General features: G+C 44.6%; 2 protein-coding genes across 2 annotated transcripts in view; one reads left to right on the top strand and one right to left on the bottom strand.

Annotated features, from left to right (window-relative positions):
- hmgxb3 (HMG box domain containing 3) overlaps window positions 1-1,200 on the top strand; it is a 59,727-nt gene extending 58,527 nt beyond the window's left edge. The window contains exon 21 of the mRNA XM_088343891.1: window positions 927-1,200. The gene's annotated coding sequence lies outside the window, so the exon portion shown is untranslated. The remainder of the gene's footprint in view (window positions 1-926) is intronic.
- Window positions 1-22,102, bottom strand: part of csf1ra (colony stimulating factor 1 receptor, a) — a 38,907-nt gene extending 16,805 nt beyond the window's left edge. The window contains exons 1-17 of the mRNA XM_088343867.1: window positions 22,089-22,102; window positions 21,762-21,971; window positions 20,226-20,551; window positions 17,603-17,890; window positions 17,381-17,517; window positions 15,828-15,993; window positions 15,562-15,763; window positions 12,465-12,580; window positions 12,283-12,394; window positions 9,652-9,851; window positions 9,284-9,375; window positions 9,095-9,221; window positions 6,054-6,158; window positions 5,864-5,974; window positions 3,244-3,406; window positions 1,916-2,003; window positions 1,750-1,857 (exon numbers count right to left, since the gene is read on the bottom strand). Coding sequence (XP_088199993.1) covers window positions 1,750-1,857; window positions 1,916-2,003; window positions 3,244-3,406; window positions 5,864-5,974; window positions 6,054-6,158; window positions 9,095-9,221; window positions 9,284-9,375; window positions 9,652-9,851; window positions 12,283-12,394; window positions 12,465-12,580; window positions 15,562-15,763; window positions 15,828-15,993; window positions 17,381-17,517; window positions 17,603-17,890; window positions 20,226-20,551; window positions 21,762-21,971; window positions 22,089-22,102 — 2,565 coding nt within the window. The remainder of the gene's footprint in view (window positions 1-1,749; window positions 1,858-1,915; window positions 2,004-3,243; window positions 3,407-5,863; window positions 5,975-6,053; window positions 6,159-9,094; window positions 9,222-9,283; window positions 9,376-9,651; window positions 9,852-12,282; window positions 12,395-12,464; window positions 12,581-15,561; window positions 15,764-15,827; window positions 15,994-17,380; window positions 17,518-17,602; window positions 17,891-20,225; window positions 20,552-21,761; window positions 21,972-22,088) is intronic.
- Between the last annotated feature and the right edge of the window lie 556 nt (window positions 22,103-22,658).

Here is a 22,658-nt window from a genome sequence, read left to right as displayed (position 1 = left end):
AGGAAGTTGCACTGTCCTTACTTCCTGTAAGAGAGATAGCAACGTGCTACTGTTGTCGTGCCCTGTTTTACTCCTTTATTCCGACATTTATTACTATCCTCTGTTATGATTCCTGATGCGAGGAACCAACTGCCTCGGACGCTGATTGGCTCCCTGTCACTATTTAAACCCACCCCTTTCTGTCACCTGTTGTCAGTCCGTCTGCGAACCTCAGTGTACTCTAGGCAAGCTTTTTTGACCCTGACTCCCACTTGTTTTTGCTCCCGCCTGTTCCCCGGCTTCGACCCGTTTTTTTGATCCTGACCACGTCTACTCTCCTGTCCTGGCTTTTGACTCGTTTCCGATCCCAACCACGTTTTTTGCTCTCCTGTCCCGGCTACTGACCCGTTTTTCCGTTCCCGACACCGCCATCGCTCGCCACGGAAGTCCCACTTCCGCGTTCAGAGCAACCATCGTGGGTGCAACCCTTTCCTTTCTTCCAATAAAACTGAGCAAAACGTAACGCAAGTGGGTCCTGTCTCCGTTCTGGTCTTGACAAATATACGAGTAATTTGATTACATTTTTTTCCCTGTAACTGTAACGGAATGCTCTTCCCCCTGAGATTGGATCTGCAACCTCAGTGGAAATGTTTCAATCTAAGCTTAAAACACACTTCTATTCTATAACATATGAATAACCTATATTTAATGTTGACAGTATCAGGTGATGGTGTCAGAATAGTCTGTAGTTTGCAATAGTCTTTGATCTCTGCAGCCCTTTGAGATTCTTTGTGATTAAGGGCGGCACGATTAAACATGACTTGACTTGAATTCAATGACATTTTCCGTATCCCGATTACTTAACGCGGTTACACGTGTTCCGATACTCCCATCCCAAGGTTCACCGCTACGTCAGCGTCTAATATCGGTTCTGATGTCCATCACAGGTCCCAACCGTGTTTTCTGGACCAGCAGCACCTTACAGAGGGTGGTCAAAAAAGAAGGCGAGGTCTACCTGCTACCCTGTCACTTTTTATACCCCCGTCTTCCTGTCACCGGTGGTCAGTCCGTCTACGAACCTCAGCCCTCGCTAGGCATGCCCTTTTCGACCCTGACTTTCTCCTGTCCTGAATCCTGTTTGATTCCCGGTTCCGACCCCTTTTCTGAATTCGATTACGTCCCGGCCGTCGACCTGTTCTTCCTTCGCTCTTGACACTGCCTTCGCTCGCCACGGAAATACCACTTCCCATGATCAACGATCTACGGATCCTGTATTCTACCTTTTCTCTTCTTCCTAATAAAACAAAGAGAAACGCACGCAAGTGGGTCCTGTCTCCGTTTCTGGTCTCTGACAGACTCCAGTTCTTACACGCTTCAATTCTCGTTTTATCCATGTGAATATAAACGTATGAATTCATGTTCAATCAAAACCAGATGAGTGATTCGTGTATTTTCTAGGAAACGTCATTTTGAGGTGATGGGGTCTGAGAATACCGGACATCGGCCAAAAAGCTAAAAACACCTAATAGCTCTAGTAAAGCACCCGGAGAAATTTGATTGGGTGAGCGGTAGGAATGGGCGGAGCTATACACACAGTTCATTTTCCCGGCCCATTGGAATCAGGATTAAGTTTTACTGTATAGATAATAGGGATACACACAGCTTATGTTGAATTCATTATGAGTCTTATAAAACCCTTCTTTTTTTTTTGCAGTTTTTCTGGTCCAATATGGCTCTTTTAGCATTTTGGGTCGCAAGCCTCACACTCACATTTCTGGCAGCCAGGAAATCCAAGCCTTGAGCCACTTGATAGGAAAACCTCAACATGTCGTCCAAGTCTAGGGGCCATTCCCTGCTGTCCTCGCACACTGCGCCTGGGTCCCGGCGAGAAAATCCAGCTTTATTTTGAAAGGTTTCCAAAGAAATAAGAGAGGATATTACTTTGGAAGGGCTCGCTGTTTGACGGCTGACAGGGCCTCATCTCCAAATAGCTGCTCGAGGACTCGCTGGAGATCCCGCTGTCGCTGTGAAATGAAACACGGGATGAATTGGAATTCAATACGGTAGATGACCCGGGATACAGCGACCCCAGGATACAGCGACCCCGGGTTACAGCGACAAATATTTTCACAAATATTAGTATTACTTAACGGTTTATAGCAAAACTTGAAATGTTGAAGATTTGCATGTGCCTTGGTTGTTTTATGTATGCGTAAAGTAGAACCCCGGGATACAACGACACTAGCTTATGAAGCCCCTCTTTACAGCATTTTTCCCACAAATTATTCTACCTACCCAAAAATTTTGCATTTTAGTGTGTTTAACTTCATGAACACACCGTTATCTGTCAGTGTGACATAAAATTCTGTTCTGCTATTGGTTTTCACGTCATCAGAAAAAAAACATATGCTATTGGCTGAACTACCTCCCACAATACCCTTCCCTTTATTCAGTTTAGAATCACGTGTGCCATGTAAAGACTTTGCGCTTCAGTGATACAATACTGTTTTTTTTGTATTTTATTCTTAGTGACGTTAAAAGGAGTAGCAAAAACCTAATAACTATAGAAACAAAGCTTTGGATTATCAAGTATGAAGAATGCATACGAATCGTTAACCTCTGTCAGGAATATGGCTGTATCCAATTGACTCAAGGACTTTTCATAAAACTAAGGAGGTGATTCAAACAAGGAAATCTTGGAAGGACATGACAATAATTAAGTAGAAGTTTTGAAATGAGTTACTGCTGTTGCTGTCTTCCCCCTTGTGCAACCACCTGCTACTCCCGTTGACCAGCTCAAGTCACATTACACCAAAGGGTAAATAAAATGTCATTTTTTTCTTCACGTGTCTATTTATTTATAATGGTTTCTAATCAGGGCAGCACGGCGGTGTAGTGGTTAGCGCGTGTGCGGCAGAGTTCTGAGGTCATGAGATCGAACCTCCTGTGTGGAGTTTGCATGTTCTCCTACATTACAAAAACACGTATTTCAGGTTTATCGGCCGGTCCAAATTGTCCCTAGGTGTGAATGAGCGAGTGAATTGTCTGTCCCTGTGTGCCCTCCGACTGGCTGGCAACCGGTTGAGGGTGTCCCCTGCCCACTGTCCGAAGATAGCTGGGATGGGCTCCAGCTCCCCCGCGACCCTACTGAGGATAAGCGGTGCAGATAATGGATGGATGGATGAATCCAAACACATCTTTGTGAAAAGTCCATGTAATGTTCAGAATTCTACAAGTTCTCCGTTATAGTGTTCGGTGACCCACCTTCTTAAGAAATGTTTCTGATGGCACACGTTCTTATAGTCGTTGGCGTTCTCCGCGACTTGGGGAACGTTCATGACGAAGCACATAAACGTTTCCGCCTTCTGCCGGAGGAAGTTCAGTAAATCCCCCAGGCTGCAGTACTCCGTGATTACCAGCACAGGTCCTGAAAGCGTACCGCGTTAAAAAAAGTGTTTATTTGATGGTGTTGTGGATAATAACTCATGATAAGTATGAAGGCATCTGGTGAAGGTCGTGGGATGACGTTGTTGCCAGGGCGGACGACCTTCACGAGATATCTTAACTTTATTTGAGAACATTATAAAAACCAATGTTGAACGTCTGGAACTTTGAACGTGTCCCGAATGCAATAAAGCGCGTTTCCTTTTTGTCATATCTCGTCTCTGCGTATATTTTGGGGCGACATCCAACGACGGTTCCTCCAAAATCAGTGGCGCCATCTCACGACCTTCACCAGACAAGAGTCAAGATGGCGGCGCGCGCGAGTGCAGCGGCTTCAGGCTCTCCAGTCCGTCTTTTTGTTTTCAGTGTTCTTTTATCCCTCATATTTTCCCTTTGACTCCTTTCATGACTACAATAACATCCACAACATGCCGAGGGATATACAGAGACCACCGGGATCTCCATGGGTGATCTACCTGCCGACAACGACGGAGGCGGCGGAGGGAGCAAAAGTAAAAGCCTGGCTGCCGGTCGGGCCCAGGCTAAAAGGCGACCACACAGACCAGCGCTTCCGAGCATGTTCCTAACCAACGCCAGATCCATCGTCCACAAAATGAGTGAATTTGAGCTGCGGATCGCCACCAACAGCTTTGTCCGAAATTGCAGCATTTTTGTCATCACGGAGTCTTGGCTTCCCCGACGCCGCAGTCCAACCAGCAGGACGCACGCTACACTGGCACGACCGAAACGGAGACTCCGGTAAAAACAGGGATGGGGGACTATGCGCTGCAATAACAGCCGAATCATTGACACACACTGCTCACTCCATATAGAGTTTCTATCAGTATCGTGTAGACTCTTCTATCTACCGAGAGAGCTAACTGTGGTCATTGTGGTTGCTGTTTACGTTCCACCGGATGCTAACGTTAGCATCGCGCTCAATCTCCTGCCCGCTGCTATCAATAAACACCACACCCTGACGGAGCTTAAGGCATGCTTAAGGACTGTACTTCCCAAATTCATTCAATACGTGGACTGAGCAACCAGGGGAAAAACACTGGATCATGTGTACAGTAATGTCGAACACCTAGATGGATCCAGCCATTTCTGTCTGTCCCTCACCCCCCTCGTACACCCACCTCCGGAGGAAAAATACAAACATCTTCTTTGTTCCTTTATCTTCTTTGTTTTCTTTTGTCCTCACTGTAAAATGTGAAACTGGAGTGCCGCGTCCAATTTTGTTGTCACAATATGTATTTGTATTGTATTTATTTATTCAGCCAGTATAAGCCATAAAATCATTTGACACGCGAACACTCAATAATGATAAAATAATAGATTTAAAAGAATAAAAAGAATAGAGTAAAAAAGATATTGTAGTGTATGATACAAGGTAATTTATAGAATAGTTTAAAAAGAAAGAATATGTAAATAACAAGACTAGAGTAGAATAGGTCGGAGGAACGCCGTTGGCATAATAATACTTTACATAATAACCGAAATCAATTCCCGTTGAACATACGGATAGCGGAAGGGTAAAAACTCTCTTTAAGACGTGAAATCTTGCTCGCAATGGAGCGAAGACGGCGACCTGACGGCAGGTCATCAAAGTACCTGCGAGCAGGGAGACTGGGATCGTCCATACTTTTTAGTGTCCGTTTTCTAGTTCGATCCATGTAGATACTTTGCAGGGACGGGAGGCCAGTACCTATTATTTCCTCTGCCGTCCTCACTACTGATTCCATCTTTGACAATTCTTTCTGATTGACGCGACCAAACCAAACTGTGATTGACCTAGTTAAAACGGATTCAATGATGGCGCGATAAAAATGGACTAGAATGGATTGACGGACTCCGAATGATTTGAGTTGACGAAGGAAGTAGAGCCTTTGTCTGGCTGACTTTAGAATATCAGTAGCATTGACAGTCCATGTGAGGTCAGCTGACAAGTAAGTACCCAGAAACTTGAATGAATGGACCAGTTCCACCACACTACTATTAATTGACAGTGGCACATGCGGGGGAGGCTTAGTACGGAAATCTATTATCATCTCCTTAGTTTTACCTACATTCAATAACAGATTACTCTCATGACACCGGGTGGAAAGTGAATCAATTTCTGCTCGTGTTCAGTTTCGTCTCCATTTGAAATAAAGCCGGTAACTGCGGTGTCGTCTTCATATTTAGCGAATAGCGAATGGTCAGAATTGGGTTGACAATCATGTGTGAATAGGGAAAACAAAGTTGGAGACAATGGACAGCCCTGAGGCGTACCAATGTTCAGGACAATAGAACATGAATCTTTCTCACCAATGCGAACGGATGTTCAACCCATTTTGTAACAATGACGATAAATGTATATTCTATTCGATTCTATTCTATGCCTACATACTTATCATGAGTTATTCTCCACATTCCACAACAATGGAAACGGAGTTACCGCCGTAGGTGCAAGCCCCCAGGAGATTGACGATGTTCTTGTGATGTCCCAAGTGACTGAGGATCTTCAGCTCGGACATCAGAGCTTCCCTCTCATCGGAATGGGCGCTGGCTTTAAAGAGAAACACGGCGCGTGGAAAATGTGATATCGTTTTTATGAGCTGAGGAGAAAAAACGAATCGGGGTCCTACCTTTTAGCATCTTCACAGCCACGCGCATCACATTGTCTTGTTCTCCCAGACCGATGGCCGTAGCTTCCACCACTTTCCCGAAAGCTCCGGCACCCAAGATCTTTCCTGTCAAGTTAAACCGGACTTGAGAGACGTGTTATTTAAACCTGAGAGTCGGGTATGGAACCGGAACCTTGTAGGCAAAGCTTTACGGTCAGGTCATCTAGCTCAGGGTTCAGGAACCTGAATGACCCAAAGAGCCATAAAAGCAAACATATCTGACAAATCCGCTCTCCAGACCAAAGCTAAATCTTCATGTTTTATCTCACTGTTTACGTTTGATGAGTTGTGTCATGAACCGGAACAGGAATAGAACCCAAACGCGTGATGTTTCTCACACAAGCCTTTTATTTTACAGGAAATGGGGAGTCATGCACGTGAGGCAGCAGTCTGGCGTGGAATGGCAGGAAGCCAGAGGCCGACGAAATCGATACCAATTGCCCGAGCAGATATTGGACAGATGGGGTCGATACCGGACAGAACGGGACAGACAGGATTGATATCAAAACAGGATATCGAAAATGAACAGGACAAACGAGACGGGAACGAAACTGGAAACTGATATTAAACAACGGGACAGACAGGATTGATATCGAAATGGGATATCGAAAATAAACAGGACAAACTAGACGGGAACGAAACCGAAAACCGATATTAAACAATGGGACAGACAGGAATGATATCAAAACGGGATATCGAAATTAAACAGGACAAACTAGACGGGAACGAAACCAGAAACCGATATTAAACAACGGGACAGACAGGATTGATATTGAAAATAAACAGGACAAACGAGACGGGAACGAAACTGGAAACTGATATTAAACAGGACAAAATGAACGAGAACAATACCGGACAGGAAATACAAACAGGAAACAGGACCGAGTCAAAACCCACGTCTTACGGGGCAGAGGTTCGTTGACACACTGACCAAGGAAGAGTGAGAGCACTGAGCTTAAACAGACGGAAAGCCAATATGTCATTGAGCTGCAGCTGGCGCCACACTGGCGGGGCCAATTGGGTGCCATGGCAACCATGACAAAATCTTTGAGATAATAATAAATCTGGAGACCGTGTCCCATATCAGCATAAATAAACCACTAAGCGCTATACAAATAAACATGACTTGACATGACATTGTCCTAAATAATAGTTTTAAAACAAGGTGCAAGCAGAGTTCTTTTGTAAAAATGTCACAAAATACTGCAAACCAGGATGCCAACGTATTTACCTTCAGTGCAGACGTTGCAGGGCGAGGAAAGGTGCATATGCTGTGTGTATAGCTCCGCCCAGTCCTACCGCTCAACCAATCAAATTTCTCTGGGTGCTTTACTAGAGCTATTAGGTGTTTCAACAATGATCATAGATTGTGTAATGATAAAAAGGATTATATAGCAATTTACAGCCTAAACGGGGTCTCTTGCAGGTTCAAACAGTGCCTTATATATACTGGACTGAACACATTGTATATTTAATAATGTCCCGGCTTCGCACGTGCTACAATCGACTCCTTTTGTAGCATTACAGCAAATAATTGCACAAGTTCCATGTTATCACCGAGCCATATATGGCTCGCAAGCCATTGGTTATCAACCCCTGATCCAGCTGAAGCCATCCCTAAGGATTTCCTAACAATATTGTTCGGGGTTATATAAGTAGACTTTGGGTTTCCCGCCTTATGACGTTATCACTTCACAGTATAGTTGTCAGGACCAGAACGGAGACAGGACCCACTCGCATAACGTTTCTCACAGTTTTATTGGGAAGAAGGGAAAGGAGCGCACACACGATCCAGAGATCGCTGGTCGCGGGGAGTAGGTTGCTCAGACGCGGAAGTGGGACTTCTGTGGCGAGCGATGGCAGTGTCGGGAACGGAAAAAAATGGGTCAGTAGCCGGGGATAGAAGAGCAAAAACGTGATTGATATAAAAAAAAAGGGTCGTTATTCAGGACAGGAGAACAGACGTGGTCGAGATCAAAACAGGTTGTAATTCGGGACGGGAGAGCAGACGTGGTCGAGATCAAACAGACCGTAACGGGAGACAAACAGGAGCAAAAACGGGAGACAAACAGGAGGAAAAAAGGGGACAGGCGAAAAAGGGCTTGCCGTGTAAAAACAGATTCGCAGACAGACCGACAAAAGGGGACTGACAGGACAGCGTTTAAATACTGACAGGGAGCCAATGTGTCAACAAGCTGCAGCTGGCACCACATGGGCGGGGCCAATTGGGCGCCATTTCGTGACAGTAGTAGTAAGATTGCTTTTGGGCCCCTCTTTATGGCGATTTCCCCTCTATACAATGTCGAAAACAAATTACTATTTTCACAAGGCCCAAAATTTAAATTTAAATGTTGCAATGTTTGTACATGTGTAAAATAACTAAAATAACTTTCTATTATTGCCAATCGACTATTGGTTTGCGTCAACACTTCATTAAGATGCCGAAATACAATTGGCTGAACTATCGCCCACAATGACTTTCTCTCATTTTGTTTCGAGTCTCGTGTTCTTTGTAAAGACTTATTGCAATACAATAGTGTATTTTTTATACTGTATTTATTTGCGGTAATTCTAATGGGAGATCAGAGAACATGATAGACTTGAGAACAAAGCTTGCGATTTTTGAGAAATACAAAGAAGACATTTTACCATCGCTAAGTTGCATAGCCATGACCAATCGGCGATAAAGAGGCGAATAAAACCACAAAGTCATCCAATGGCATGATTGTCCTCATAAGAGGAAGTTTCAAAAACATTTTTACCATTAACCTGCTGTTTCTTTCTCCCTCTGCATCCACCTGCTACTCCTCTCGACCACTTCAAGTCAAAACACATTAGCTACGCATTGCCATAGGTTTCTATCCCTGGATAAACAGACATTTTACTCTGCCATACCTACCACTGAATAGATTCATGTCATATCCCGGGGGTATACTGTACAGTCCTTGTCTTATATCACAACTGGAGTTATAGCTAATGTTTTGAAGTAACATGCTACTCACCTAGCTTGAGTTTGTCTCTGGGGAACTCCCATTTGTCATTGTAGGGCAGCTGTGTGGGGTCAATAAACGTGTAGTTGTTGCCATCTCTCGCTTCAATGATCTTCCAACGGACCTCGTATCTCGGTTTCTGGGAAAAACCTCGGTTAAAATGGATCCTTTATGTCCCTGTCGGACACACTCGAGTGATACCTGCTTATATTTGTAAAACAGGAACACCAGAAGCACAAGAAGGATGGACAGAATCCCTGCAGATCCGGTCAAGGTGGAGGTAAAGAGTTTGTCTATAACCAAGAGAAAGATCAGGTGAGGTCATTCCAGGGCACTTGTATGATGCAGCAGGGGTAAACCAGCAAGTAAAAGTCAGTTCTCTGAAGGAGCGACTGTAGAAAATCATAAATTCGCAATCGCCGCGAGAGTGAGTGTCAAAAAACAGTCAGGAACAGACGAAGCAGCTGACTGTGAGAAAAAAACAGAAACAGTCACGCAGAACATCGAACGCGGTCGGAGTCACGTCCCTGTGACTCGGCAGAAATTCCGGATAGCGCTTCCGTATTTACCAGAAACTTCCATGGCGAAGGTGTCCCTGCTGACCCCGACCAGATTGAAAGCCACGCACTCCACCGTCATCCTCCGACTGGACGGTCCTACCGTCAGGACGCTCTCCACCGCTACCGCGCCGTACTCTTCCCTTTGGAGTTTCACCGTCTGAGCCTGAAGAGGCGTCGCCATCTGCAGGCCGGTATTGCTTTCGTTGCACCTGGATCGATGGAAACACCTTAGATTTAGTCGGGTTTTAGGACTGACTCCGGTCCTGCATGATTTTGGAGGTTTCTCTTCTTTATCTCAGGAGATACGAATGATTAGCTCGTTGGTCTGTTAACAATCCCGGTCATTGGAATCACTTGTATTAAAGCAGTTTCCAGTTTTGTTCCTGTCTAGTTTGTCCTGCTTATTTTCGATATCCTGGTTTGATATCAATCCTGTCCGTCCCGTTGTTTAATATCGGTTTTCAGTTTTGTTCCTGTCTAGTTTGTCCTGTATATTTTTGATATCCTGTTTTGATATCAATCCCGTCTGTCCCGTCCTGTCTGGAATCGACCTAAAAATGATGCAGGACCCTCGAGGACCAGAGCCCCCAGGTCTGGTTTAGTAGGTTTTTGTCTTATCGTTCAGATCCTACCTCTCAGATAGGACGCACTGTGTTAAATAGGGTGAAATGACATCTGAGCCCTTTAGTGTTACCTGTGGTGTTCCGCAGGGTTAAGTACTTGGCCCCTTTCTTTTCAGCATTTAGGTGATATTATTCGCAATTATAATATCAGTTTCCATTGCTACGCAGATGACACTCGACTATATCTTCCGATGGAGGAATCTGCCACAGTAAATTGTGGAAATTTGGAAATAAAAGAGTGGATGTCACTCAACTCCTTGCACCTTAACTCTGAAAAGACCGAAATGTTAGTTATTGGTCCATCTAAATGCTGTGACTTGCTCTGAAAAACGGCTTTGAACATTGACAGATAATATCACCCAGAGTGACTCGGTCAAAAATCTAAGTGTAATGTTTGACCCCAATTTTTCCTTTCAAACACTCATTAAGAATATGACTAGAACAGCTTTCTTCCATCTTCGCAATATTGCTAAACTTTTTCCCATGCCGTCCTATGCGGATAGTATAATTCACGCATTTGTTCCCTCCTGTCTCGGTGACTGTAATGCCCTACTCTCTGGTCTCCCGAAGTCCAAAATCAAGAGCCTTCAGTTGGTACCAAATGCTGCAGAGAGGCTTTTAACGAAGACACGAAAGTTTGATCACATGACCCCGATTTGAGCTAACCTGCATTAGCTCCCTGTTCGCTTTAGATGTGATTTTTAAGGTTCTCTTGGTATTATAGAAAATCATGCATGGACTTGCTCTCTCAAATCTTTCAGATTGAATTTCCCCCTATGTTCCGTTCGGCTGCCTTTTCCAGCAGCTGCCTTATTGTTTTATTGTCTGCTCCTATCTTCGGTGCTTTTTCTTCCCGTTTTGACAACTACTTCTATCCTATGGACATGGGTTTTAGCGCACAAAAATGCTTCTAATCAAGGAATCAACTCCTTGCCCTGAAGAATTCTCGTGCCGGCGTGATGAAGGGGCCTATCGTGGAAGAAGAGCCGGAGCTAGCGAAGCGGCTAGCGGCGTTATAAGTCTTCGGTACCATCCGTAATCACGGTAAATGCGAACTCCCGACCAAATAAGATCATCGAGTGCTGGTGGAAAACATCGAAGCGCACGGGGAGCGCAGTTGCTGTGTTTTGCGGAAACGTGGCTCACGTTTAGCATTCCGGACGCTAACGTGTAGCCACCCGGAGCTACCCGGAGCTATCCGGCTTCAACGCCGCTAAACAGAGACACGAAAGCCGGGGGGAATCGGAGAGGAGGCGGACTTGCTAACACGAGGTGGTGTATCCCTGGATTTTCACAAAGAAAAGATTTCCATCTGCCGCAGGGATGTCGAACTTTTGGACTGGCGTGACGTCATCCGCTTAGGAAAAAACAACCTGGAACCAAAGCTGCTGTTTTTCGATAATCAGCTATCACACCATAGCCGCTATCGTACAAAAAGCCGGAACTCGCCATGAACAGAGCACATGCAGCTAACTGCTTGCGTGGGTTTCCTCCGGGCACTCCGGTTGCCTCCCACATTCCAAAAAACATGCATTTCAGGTTAATTGGTCGGTCCAAATTGTCCCTAGGTGGGAATGAGTTGTCCCTGTGTGCCCTGCGACTGCCTGGCAACCAGTTCAGGGTGTCCCCTGCCCACTGCCCGGAGATGGCTGGGATGGGCTCCGGCACCCCGCGACCCTACTGAGGATAAGCGGTGCAAATAATGGATGGATGGAGGTACTTGATTGTAATTCTTCACATACCGGTAATTCCTTTTGCCTGGTGGTCTAGACTAAACGCCCCAATCCTTTCTTAAACCCTTAACAGATGAAGCTCTAAATCCGGATGACTTGTTGACTGTCGTCACCGCAAGTCTGAAATTTTCGCTTCCGTTCCTCCAGAGTAATACTCGAACTATTTTTGTCACATACCTATTCTCCCCGTTGCAACCGCACGGATTGCGACACGTTTCCAGTCCGGTAGCCATTACCCCCCCAAAAATATTTCGCTATTTTTAATAACGTGTTTTTGGACTCACGTGGGGCGAATCCCGAAACATTGGTACCAGATGATGCTGGGCGCAGGGTAGCCGAAGGAGGTGCAGGTCAGGGTGGTGACGTTTTCCCATCTCACCATGGCGACGGGTCTCTCTGCCATTCAGACAGGAACACTAAGCGATCGGGATCACGGGACGGAGGGGTGACAGCGCCGAACACTTACGATACATTTGGACTTGGAAGGTAATGGAGGCGTTGGTCAGTTGGTTCCTGGCGCTGAAGGTGTACTGGCCTTGTTCCTGAGCGTTCATTCTCTTCAGTTGCAAGGTAGCGTGGTATCTGAGGAGAGGGAGGGAAATCTGGTGACCGGGTGGGAACTGGTTCCGTTCCACATGAGGGAAGATCAGAACTTATGTTTTGAAGCTGTTTCGCAGTATAAGGCGCAACTAAAAGCCTTTATTTTTTTCAAAAGCTGACCATGCGCCTTATAATACAGTGCGCCTTATATATGGATCAATACTAAGTCGCAAAGTATGGCAACTAAGGCAAGCAGCCGCCGACTCGATTTTCCCCCGAAGGCGAAGTCGTCCGCGGTGTATGCTGGGATTTATATACCGGCGTTTCATTGGCTAACCAATGTGTCAATCGTCATTTGAATCAGTCACTATTGGCTGAAGTTATTTGGAGGTAAAGAAGGCGGGTCCTTTTTAGCATTTCCAGGCTCGCATAGGCTAAAGGGGCTAAACAAAGCCTTCGATTGGCCGAAAAAGATGAATGTGAATCACACATTGGGTTGCACTACGGCACAGAGAAAACATTTTTTACTAGTCTGTTTTTGTAAATATTTTACACGGTTGGATTTACTACTCACGGTTGTAAGAAGACCATGGTTACGTATCATTATTGAAGGTGATGGCTGCAAGAGAACTTAGGTGAGCTATGTGGCTTTATATTTTTCCGGTATCTCGTTTTAGATCTTGATGTTTCTGTGATGAGTCTATTTTGAAACTCAATTTAATTCAAAGTGTTGATTGTCATATGCACAGTAAAGAATCCCGTTTCCCTGCACAATCAAATTCTTACTTTGCTGTCCACACAGTTGCCAGCCAAAAATAAAATGGAAACTAAGAAATGTTTGGCATTTCTTGAATCCCAAGACTTGAACCTTCCAAATGATGCATTTGAGTGACATGGTACAGACACCGCATCCGCACGTGTTCTCGACACGTATTTGCTTCTTTGCAAGCTTTGGGAATGTTAAGAGGGGGAATAAATTGGACTGAACTATCTGACTGTTTTTGTCGACATTCCCGTTGTAGCGCCTCATAATCCAGTGCGCCTTATGTATGGAAAATATAGGACCAAAAACAGTTTTTGGGGGGTGCGCCCTATAACCCGGTGCGCCTTATAGTGCAAAAAATACGGTACTTTGCAGAGGTGGGTAGAGTAGCGTTGGACACTTTACAGCTACAGTATACATACCTGTCAAGCTGTAGGTTTTTGTCGTACAAAGTACATTTATGGTGCATTTTAAGACACGGACGACGTACGAGAAAATCCGTACGGAAAAACGCAAATTTGTCAATGATGGGTACCATCCGGTATATACCGACGATCACCAAACGGCAAATCAATCGAGTCAAACGAGTTCACCGCGGTAGCCTCTTTCTCTGTATCGTTTTTTTCGTTGCAAACAAAGCAAGCGGTTTGATGTAGTGAAAGGAAGTCCGTCTCTTTTTAGAGAACCGGCTTTTTCGGCTCAACTCATTCAAGAGAGCCGGCTCTCCAACGGCTCACTTGCTTTGATGCATTCTATTCCGACTTATGATGTTGTATAAAGAAGTGAAGAAAAAAAGGAAGCATAAAAGGAGAAAATGATTTTTGGTTATCCCTTGAATCAGTTTATTACCAACAATAATTGAATGCAGAAAATGATTTCATAATTCGAATAAGAAAATGTATTATTCTACTTAATTGTCATGAAACGGAACGGGACTGTCTTGAAACGGGTCGGGAAGCAGGGCGCTGGAACTCATTTGCGTAGAGGATCCGTCACTTTAATTGAGAAAGAAAAGTTGTCCAATACACAATTCAACAAGGGTAAACAACGATCTGGCAAAGGGCAGTTCCAAAAGGCGCGTTTAAGTGCCCATAGGAGTAATCAGGAAAATGCAGGTCAGCCGGTGTCAAGGGGCGGGGCCAGCTGGGCGCCATGACAACCGTGCAGGACATGACATTAATTCTATTTGCATGTATTTTTTTCCTTCTACGGTGAACGTCCAAGCGGCTTCATTTTTGAACTTTTTTATAATAATGTCAAGAAAACTCAGTACCTCACAACAAAATGTTCATGAAGAATATATATGATATAACAAAAAACATGTTAAACGACATCAATAAACACGTTTGAAAAAAAAAAAGATTATTTTTGTCATGTCCAGCATGGTCGCCGTGGTGACCGGCTGGCCCCGCCCCCTGGGCACCGGCTGTAGCAGATCGTCTAATTTGTGCGTGTGCTTCTTAAAGGCGGGTTTTGGGGATTGCCGGTTGCTGGTTCATTGCGTTTTCTGTTCTGCATTAATCTGTTCTGTTTGACTTGAAGAAACCTGTGTTTGCCCGTTCTGAGTAAAAGCCTGTTTTGTGTGTATTCCTAGTCTGAGTTCCTGTTTGTCTGTAAGCCTGTTTTTGTTTTGTTTTGTCCCCGAGTGTTGGACGACTTTTATTTCCTAAATAAAAGTAACTGGTCGTTACGCGATTGAGTTCATCCTTCCCGCCTCCTGCCTCCGATCTGGTCCGGTCCCGTGACAATTTTGTATTTTGTAAGGGGAAATACGACAGTTTGTAAGGGCATGGAGCCCTGGAGCGCCACAGGTATGAGTATGTTCCTTTTTTTATTTAATCATTAAATCATGACTTCGATAATCACATGACTCATTTAGTTGTTTTGAATGGCTCAGTAGTGGAAGAGCAAAATGTAATCGGGTTCAGAAAAAGGGTCGGCGCCGGGAATCAAACAGGAATCAGGACAGGATTGAATCAGCGGTCAAAAAGTGACTTAAAGGAAGGGGGGGGGGGGCAATAGAACAAAGTCCTGATTTTTGTGAGCCGGCTAGATTTTCTTGTGCGCGGAAAAGCTCTGGGCGGTGCGCAATTGCGCACACACGCAGCCTAGAGGAAAAATTGTTCAAGTGTAGACTGATGTATTAGCTCTTATCATAACATTAGTTTGTCAATCAAGTGTGTGATGAGAGAGACTGTAGAAAGCGCGCTAAAGAGGAAGGCTCAGTGATTAGCTGTTACCATAACATTATAAGTCTCACCTGTTGTTATATCGGACGAGCTTATTCTCCGGGGTGTAGGTGCTGGGAGCCGCCGGCGTTTGCCAGCCGTGCTCCACGATTTGAGGGTAGGCCTCGATGAGGACCGCCAGCTCCAGATCTTCTCCCTCGTTGACTTCGATGGCCAGACCCTTGTGGGTCAGCTTGGGCGAGAGCTGGGGCGACAGTCTGATGTAGGGCCGGTCTGCGGACCCCACTCCGGAAAGTCAGGCCGGGGATTCCGTTTTCGGAGGACCCGGTTAGCTTACCTACGACCAGCAGGTAGGTGGTGGAACTGTTGACTCCGGCTTCGTTGGTGCCGATGCAGGAGATGTTCCCCGTGTCCGCCAGGTCCACCGCAGGGATAGTCAGGATGCTCTGGATGTCCAGACGGTTTTCTCCACTGGAGCGGACTTTTTCTTCTATGGTGGGTTTCTGAGGACAACGGAGAACAATTGGTTTTTCCTAAAAAGCCTGGAGAAACGTCTGTGTCTGGTAAAGTTCTTCAAATCCAGCAGGCAAAGAGCGGTTTTGGGTCCTGAGGTTATGGTTGCTGACCACCCAGACCAGGGGTGGGCAAACTACAGTCCGCCAAACAAAAAGGCTCAAAATATAATGAGATTATACATCATAGTAAATATAGTACTAACAAAAATACTTGTCCCTTTGTGTGTCTGCAACAAAAATATGAGAAAATGACTATAAAACTAAATTTCAAATTTAGTGCTTAAATACAGGGTTTTACATATTATTTTGCCAATTCTGATTTAATTGACACATTGGTTTGCTAATGAAATCCGAAGGAACGATATGCAGGTATACACTGAGAGGGATGGGCGCCTGCAGGCTGTACTTGCCCAAGACACACCCCAGGAAATGGTGCCCCTACCACCCTAGTGGTTAAGGGATCCTTCCACCCCATTCAAATCAACCCCCCAAATTAGTGTGCACAATCCTAGATTGACTTTTGGAAACATTTACAACTCTTTCACAATGTCTAAAATTGACCATGGTAAAATACACAGTTGCAAAAATGTTCGTGCTGTTATCTGATCATACCAACATGGCCACTGTTGGGAACGCTTAGACCCACCATTGGAAAAATGTGTAAAATCTAATGTTGAGTATATCGTAATGTGATTAATCTATTATTTCAGGTGTTTTCCAGCAGACATTTAATTGCAAGAAAAATCAGGTGAGAATAAAAACCTTCTATTTCTGTAACTCAGCTGACTCAATGTTAGTAACATCCATCCATCCATCCATTATCTCTCACTTATCTCGCGGGGGCAGCAACCTCAACAGGGAAGCCCAGACCTCCTTATCCCCCAGCCACTTCATCCAGCTCATCCGACGGGATCCTGAGGCGTTCCCAGGCCAGCCCAGAGACATAGTCTCTCCGGCGTGTCCTGGGGCCTCCTGCTGGTGGGACATGCCCGGAACACCCCTCGAGGGAGGCGTCCAGGGGGCATCCTAATCAGATGCCCGAGCCACCTCAACTGGCTCCTCTCAATGCAGAAAAGCAGTGGCTCTACACAGAGTCCCTCCTGGATGACTGAACTTCTCACCTTAATGTTAGTCACACTGACAGTGATGTTTTGAATCAAACCCACACAACCTGAGACAACTGGTCAAGTAGAAATAGCCAACTGTACTTCAACAAATCAGTGTGTTACTGTTTAAAAGAGACCAACGGCGTCCATATTGTCAAGAAGGTTCAAGAAGAGCGTTGACTTTACCTTTGCTACATCTTGGATTGGGAATTTTGAGGAATTTTACAGGAACGTTCTTGGGTTATATCAATATTGTTGCTCACACTCACCGATTTGGTGGCATATATCCAGGTGACGTTGTAGTTGAAGTTTGGGTTATGCGTGGTGCAGTAGATCTTCACCTCCTCCCCGGCGATCCGTATATATTCGTCCGTCTCCAGGAAAACGTACGGAGGGAAGCGGAGCTCTATTCCGGAAAAAAAATGGCCGATGAGTTTAAAACAAACTGCCGGTTCTAACCCTGCAGCACCTGAGTGTGGAGGCGGTCTCACTCTGAATGACGTTGATGGAGAAGGCTCTGGAGGTGCGTTCCACCCCGTTGACTCTGGCCGTGCAGACGTAGTCGGCGTTGAAGCTGGGATGGAGGCTGTGGATGAGGATGCCGCGGTGACGGTAGACGGTGAAGTTCATCCCCGCCGGGACGGTGGTGCCGTTGTCCATGCGGAGACTCATGTCCGTGGCGCTTGGGTCCGTCAGGAGGCAGGGGAGCAGGTAGACCTCGCCTTCTTTTTTGACCACCCTCAATAAGGTGCTGCTGGTCCAGAAAACACGGTTGGGATCTGGGATGGAGATCGGATATTAGACGCTGATGAAGCGGTGAACCTTGGGATGGGAGTATCGGAACTCGTGTAACGGCGTTACGTAAGCGGGATACTGAAAATGTCATTGAATTCAAGTCAAGTCATGTTTAATCGTGCCGCCCTTAATCACAAAGAATCTCAAAGGGCTGCACAGACCAAAGACTATTGAAAACTACAGACTATTATGACACCATCACCTGATACTGTGAACATAAAATCTAGGTCATTCATATGCTATAGAATAGAAGTGTGTTTTAAGCTTAGATTGAAACATTTCCACTGAGGTTGCAGATCCAATCTCAGGGGGAAGAGCATTCCGTTACAGTTACAGGGAAAAAAATGTAATCAAATTACTACTATATTTGTTAAGACCAGAAGGGAGACAGGACCCACTTGCGTTACGTTTCTCTTAGTTTTATTGGAAGAAAGGAAAGGGTTGCACCCACGATCCAGGAAGCAGGTCGCTCTGAACTCGGAAGTGGGACTTCCGTGGCGAGCGATGGCGGTGTCGGGAACAGAAAAAAACTGGTCAGTAGCGCAAAAGGAGAGCAAAAAACGTGGTCGGGATCGAAAACAAGTCAAAAGCCAGGAGAGGAGAGGAGACGTGGTGAGGATTAAAAAACAGGTTGACGTCGGGGAACAGATGGGAGCGATGGCGGTGTCGGGAACGGAAAAAATGGGTCAGTAGTGAAAAAGGAGAGCAAGAAAACATGGTCGGGATTGGAAACAAGTCGAAAGCCGGGAGAGGAGAGTAGACGTGGTCAGGATCAAAAAAAGGGGCGAAGCCGGCAAACAGACAGGAACAAAAACAGGTGAGAGTCAGGGTCAAAAAAGCTTGCCTAGAGTACACTGAGGTTCGCAGACGGACTGACAACAGGCGAGAAACAAACGTGGGTTTAAATAGTGAGAGGGAGCCAATCAGAGTGGACTTTTTTGGCATTCGTTTTCAGCTATATTAGTTTTATTATTTGATAATCACATTATGAATTCAGTTTTTATAAAGGCACCGTGTTTGAAGTACTCAATACTAGGGTGGTAGGCGCACCATTTCCTGTGGTGTGTCTTGGGAAAGCACAACCTGGTGTCACCCAACCCTTTCCAGGCCTTCATTTGTTTCCACCCATGCTCAAACCCGAGACCTTTCGCTTGTTGGGCGAATGTGCCAACCACTGCGCTACAGAGACATAACGTCGGTTGGATCCCTTAAGCACACGGGTGGTAGGCGCACCATTCCTGTGGTGTGTCTTGGGCAAGTAGCCATCCCTCTCCTGGCCACAAAATTCTTATATACTTAATCTGTCCCCGCTGTCAGAACACAATGCACGATACAATGATATCAATGACAATAAAGACAAAATCAATTTGAGGATCTGTACTCGTTTTTCACACATCATTTATACACTCCTCATCTAAATGTGATTGTTTTTATTAATTATTATAATTTCCTGATTGTTTTGTAAGATAAACCTATGTAAATGTGTATATTTTTCAGATAATTATTAAGGAAGTTAAAATGGGGAGGATGAATTTGGTATAGGCTTCTTCTTATTTCTTCTGGGACATGTTATGTTAGCATTGTTTTTGTTTTATTATGTTTCAAAATAAAGTTTCTTTCATTCGTACTACAGTTGATATTTTGTTTTCTTGATATATAATTAACACTCCCAAACTGAGACAAATGGTCAAGTAGACATATGATACTGTACTTCGAGTCTTTTCACACAACAAAAGTAAACAGTATAAAGTGTGTTTGACTATTTATACATATATCTATCTATCTAGACATCTATCTATCTAGCTAGACATCTATCCATCAATCTAGACATCTATCCATCTATCTATCTATCTATCTAGAAATTTAGAAATCTATCTAGACATATATCTATTTATCTAGACATCTATCAGTTGATATTTTTTTTTCTTGATATATAATTAACTCTCACAACCTGAGACAACTGGTCAAGTAGACATATGATACTGTACTTCAAGTATTTTCACATCACAAAAGTAAACAGTGTAAAGTGTGTTTGACACTGCAGTGCAAGGTAAATGAATCATCCCCACCCAACCTGAGACAACTGGTCAAGTAGAAATAGGCAACTGTACTGCGAATGTTTTGTTCACAGTAAAAGTAAACAGTAAAACGAGAGAAAATGACTGTACAATCCTTCTCTGAGGAGAAAGGAGATCAATGTTTGAAGTGTGACTTTAATATTACAGTAGGATGTGACGTCATCACGCATTGTTTTGTGTCATCGCTGTCGGGTTAGGTCGTTTGACCCCCGATAACGGGAACGGGTCAACCTTTGCTCACCTTTGACAAAAACGTGAACGGAGGAAGTCAGATTCCGATGGCGCGTCCCGTCGGTGTAATAACACCTGTAGGTGCCGGTGAATTCGGTGGAGGTGCGAGGAACCTTCAAGGTGGCCACGTTTCCTCGTCCTTTGGTGAGGTAACGCTTGTGTTTGGGGAGTCGGGGTTGCCAACTGACGGGGGCGCTGCCTTCGCACTTCAGGTCCATGGGCGCTCCCGACTTGACCACCGCCTCGGGACCCGACACCACTTTGGAGTTGAGTCTGATCGTGGGTCGTCTCCAGCCCGCTGGGGAAAAGATAGCACGGGTGTATGAGAGTGTATTTCTTGTGAATGCTTGAAGTGGTTGCCATGTTTCTCAACGCCAACGGCGCTCTCTGGAGGCTTCGCCATGCATTTCTTCTTCCCTTCTGATTAACGCCAGCTGGCATTCGTTTGTACGGTCTTATTGAGCATTACCGCCCCTTACTGGTCGCGCCCAAGAGAACAGGTGAATGTATCCATTATAGACATTTATGAAATTACCATATCTATCTATCTAGACATCTATCTATCTATCTAGACATCTATCTATCTAGACATCTATCTATCTATCTAGACATCTATCTAGACATCTACCTATCTAGACATCTATCTAGACATCTATCTATCTAGACATCTATCTATCTAGACATCTCTCTCTCTTTCTCTATCTATCTATCTGTCAATCTAGACATTTATCTAGACATATATCTAGACATCTATCTAGACATCTATCTATCTAGACATCTATCTATCTAGACATCTATCTATCTAGACATCTCTCTCTCTTTCTCTATCTATCTATCTATCTATCTGTCTATCTAGACATCTATCTAGACATATATCTAGACATCTATCTATCTAGACATCTCTCTCTCTTTCTCTATCTATCTATCTATCTCTTTATTTATCTATCTATCTATCTATCTATCTAGACATCTATCTCTCTCTCTATCTATCTAGACATCTCTCTCTCTCTCTCTCTATCTATCTATCTACACATCTCTCTCTCTCTCCCTCTATCTAGAAATCTCTCTCCATCCATCTATCTATCTAGATATCTATCCATCTAGACATCTATCTATCTACACATCTCTCTCTCTCCCTCTTTCTAGACATCTCTCTCCATCTATCTATCTATCTAGACATCTATCTATCTAGACATCTACCTATCAAGACATCTCTCTCTCTCTTTTTTTCTATATCTATCTATCTGTCTATCTCTTTATTTATCCATCTATCTATCTAGACATCTCTCTCTCTCTCTCTTTCTCTCTCCCTCTATCTAGACATCTATCTATCTATCTATCTATCTATCTATCTATCTATCTGTTAGTTCTTTGTTCCTTTATCTCTTTGTGTCCTTATCCTCACCGTAAATGTGGAACTGGAGTCGTCCAATTTTGTTGTCACAGCATATCCCATGTTGTAACAATGACAATAAAGTCATATTCTATTCTATCTATCCATCTATCTATTTATCTATCTACCTTTCTATCTATGATATATATTCACCGGAGTGCCACATCGAACACAACTTTGATATCAAAGACCACGAAGACGATTCCATTTTCCCCGCGTCCCTCTTTAGCAGTTCTATATCCAGCGGTCAGGATTTCGGACTCTTCCTGCAGGTCCCGGGCTTCGCATTCAGAGCGCCTTTTGTTACGCCCCCTTCCCCTCACCGATACAGACCCCCGACACTCATTTAGCGGAAAAGCGGATCTAATCCCGGAATTAAAGCGGCATAATGGGAGGTTTTATGTCCAAAGGCCGATACATGAAATTGCCATTTAAAGTCAAGCAGCTGAGTCCTATATATGTTTTTTAGAAGACCCCCACCCAATGACGCTCATTATTCGCATAAAGGACCCAGAGAGTCCTACATCGTGCTGCTACGGTCAATTTTGGGGGAGATCACCCACAGAAATTTGCCATTGTGGGGGAATGAACATGGAGAAACAGTCAGGCTTATCGTTTTTATTAGTTTTTCGTGCGGAATATGAGCTTTTTTACCCTCTATACCACAGGTGTCAAACAGGCGGCCCGCGGGCCAGATCAGGCCCACTAAGAGGTTGAATACGGCCCGCGAGACAACACTCAAAGAAGCACAAGAGAAAAGCGAGCTGCAGGTTGAAATATGTCCACTTGATGTTGCCAAAGCCAGCTGCCTCTCACAAAGACACTGCACTTGTATCTCTCTCTCTCTCTCTCTCTCTCTCTCTTACTTTTCCACCCCTTTTCTCCCACTCTGTCTCTTTCTCTTTCTGTGTCTTTTTAACTTAATTTGCTCTAACTTCCTTTTTTCCTTTCCTCTCTTTTCTCTTTCTCTCTTCCTACCCTTTGCGCTTTCTTTTCTCTTTTCTCTCCTTCTGTCTTTCTATTTCTCTTTGGATTTCTTTCTTCCTCTCC

This window comes from Urocampus carinirostris, chromosome 9, assembly GCF_059441175.1.
Source record: "Urocampus carinirostris isolate Australia breed hairy pipefish chromosome 9, RoL_Ucar_1.0, whole genome shotgun sequence".
NCBI classification, from domain to species: domain Eukaryota; kingdom Metazoa; phylum Chordata; class Actinopteri; order Syngnathiformes; family Syngnathidae; genus Urocampus; species Urocampus carinirostris.
Note: the sequence above shows the minus strand (reverse complement) of the source record. Positions and strands in the feature narration are given on the sequence as shown.